Consider the following 897-nt stretch of genomic DNA (forward strand, 5'->3'; position numbering starts at 1 on the left):
GCCCTCCCCAGCACCCCCCAAAAAGGATAAAAGTCTCTGCTTTAAGGCAAATCGTGCTCTGCCTCCGCCAGGTGGGGGGGGGATGAGCTCAGCCGAGCCCCAAGGGGAAGCTGGGGCAGCCCCCAGCACCAGGGAACAGCCCTGGAGGGGGCCCCTGCAGTGACCCCCCCCATCCCCTCCTGCAGGGAGTGGGGTGGGGGGCACAGCCCTTAGGACCAGGGCCATAAGCTGGGCATGAGCCCCCCCTTTGCCCCCATGTGTGGAGGGGCAGAGCCCAGTCCGGGGCTTCATCTGGACAGACAGGGAGAGGGGACAGACCTGCGTCCTCACCCTGACCGTGCCCTTCTCCTCTGGCCCCTCTTTCTCATCAAACTGGGGCACAAGTGCAGGAGCCTGGGGGTCACAGCTGAGCCCCCAGCCCCTGGGCGAGGGGCAAGGGGAGGTGGGAGCCAGAGGAGGGCAGGGCAGGGGTTTGGCACACAACAGTCAGCGCTTTCAGGGCCCCAGTTAGGGGGAACCGTGGTGGGAGAAGGAGCTGAGCACCCCCTGGCCTCATCTCAGTGCTGTTAGTATAGGGCATCCTCTCCTGGGGGGTCACGGCGAGGCCCTGGGGGCCGCAGGGTCCTCTCCCAGTTGCCCCCCGGCTGCAGAGGAATGTCCAGCGAGGGTAGGTCCCTGCTGCTCACGGCTTGCCGGAAAGCTCGCTGACCCGCTGGCGGAGGTGGAAGGTGAACTCGAACATGGTGGCAGCCAGGCTCTGGTGGATCAGGTAACGGGGCAGGCGACCCTGCAGAGGAAAAGCAGACGAGCATGGGGCCGTGAGTCGGGGCAGCAGGGAGGCATCGCTGGGGTTGGGGCTCAGGGCTTTCTTCTCTACCCCAGGGCTCGACGTTTCTC

General features: G+C 66.1%; 2 protein-coding genes across 2 annotated transcripts in view; one reads left to right on the forward strand and one right to left on the reverse strand.

Annotated features, from left to right (window-relative positions):
• PGAP3 (post-GPI attachment to proteins phospholipase 3) overlaps window positions 1–671 on the forward strand; it is a gene marked incomplete at its 5' end in the record, with an annotated part of 10217 nt that extends 9546 nt beyond the window's left edge. Inside the window, one exon of the mRNA XM_035897955.1 lies at window positions 651–671. Coding sequence (XP_035753848.1) covers window positions 651–671 — 21 coding nt within the window. The remainder of the gene's footprint in view (window positions 1–650) is intronic.
• The window catches only part of STARD3 (StAR related lipid transfer domain containing 3), a 19236-nt gene continuing 18365 nt past the window's right edge, over window positions 27–897 (reverse strand). The window contains exon 15 of the mRNA XM_009642553.2: window positions 27–787. Coding sequence (XP_009640848.1) covers window positions 683–787 — 105 coding nt within the window. The 3' untranslated portion in view covers window positions 27–682. The remainder of the gene's footprint in view (window positions 788–897) is intronic.

Source organism: Egretta garzetta, unplaced genomic scaffold, assembly GCF_000687185.1.
Source record: "Egretta garzetta isolate BGI_Z169 unplaced genomic scaffold, ASM68718v1 scaffold867, whole genome shotgun sequence".
Taxonomy (NCBI): domain Eukaryota; kingdom Metazoa; phylum Chordata; class Aves; order Pelecaniformes; family Ardeidae; genus Egretta; species Egretta garzetta.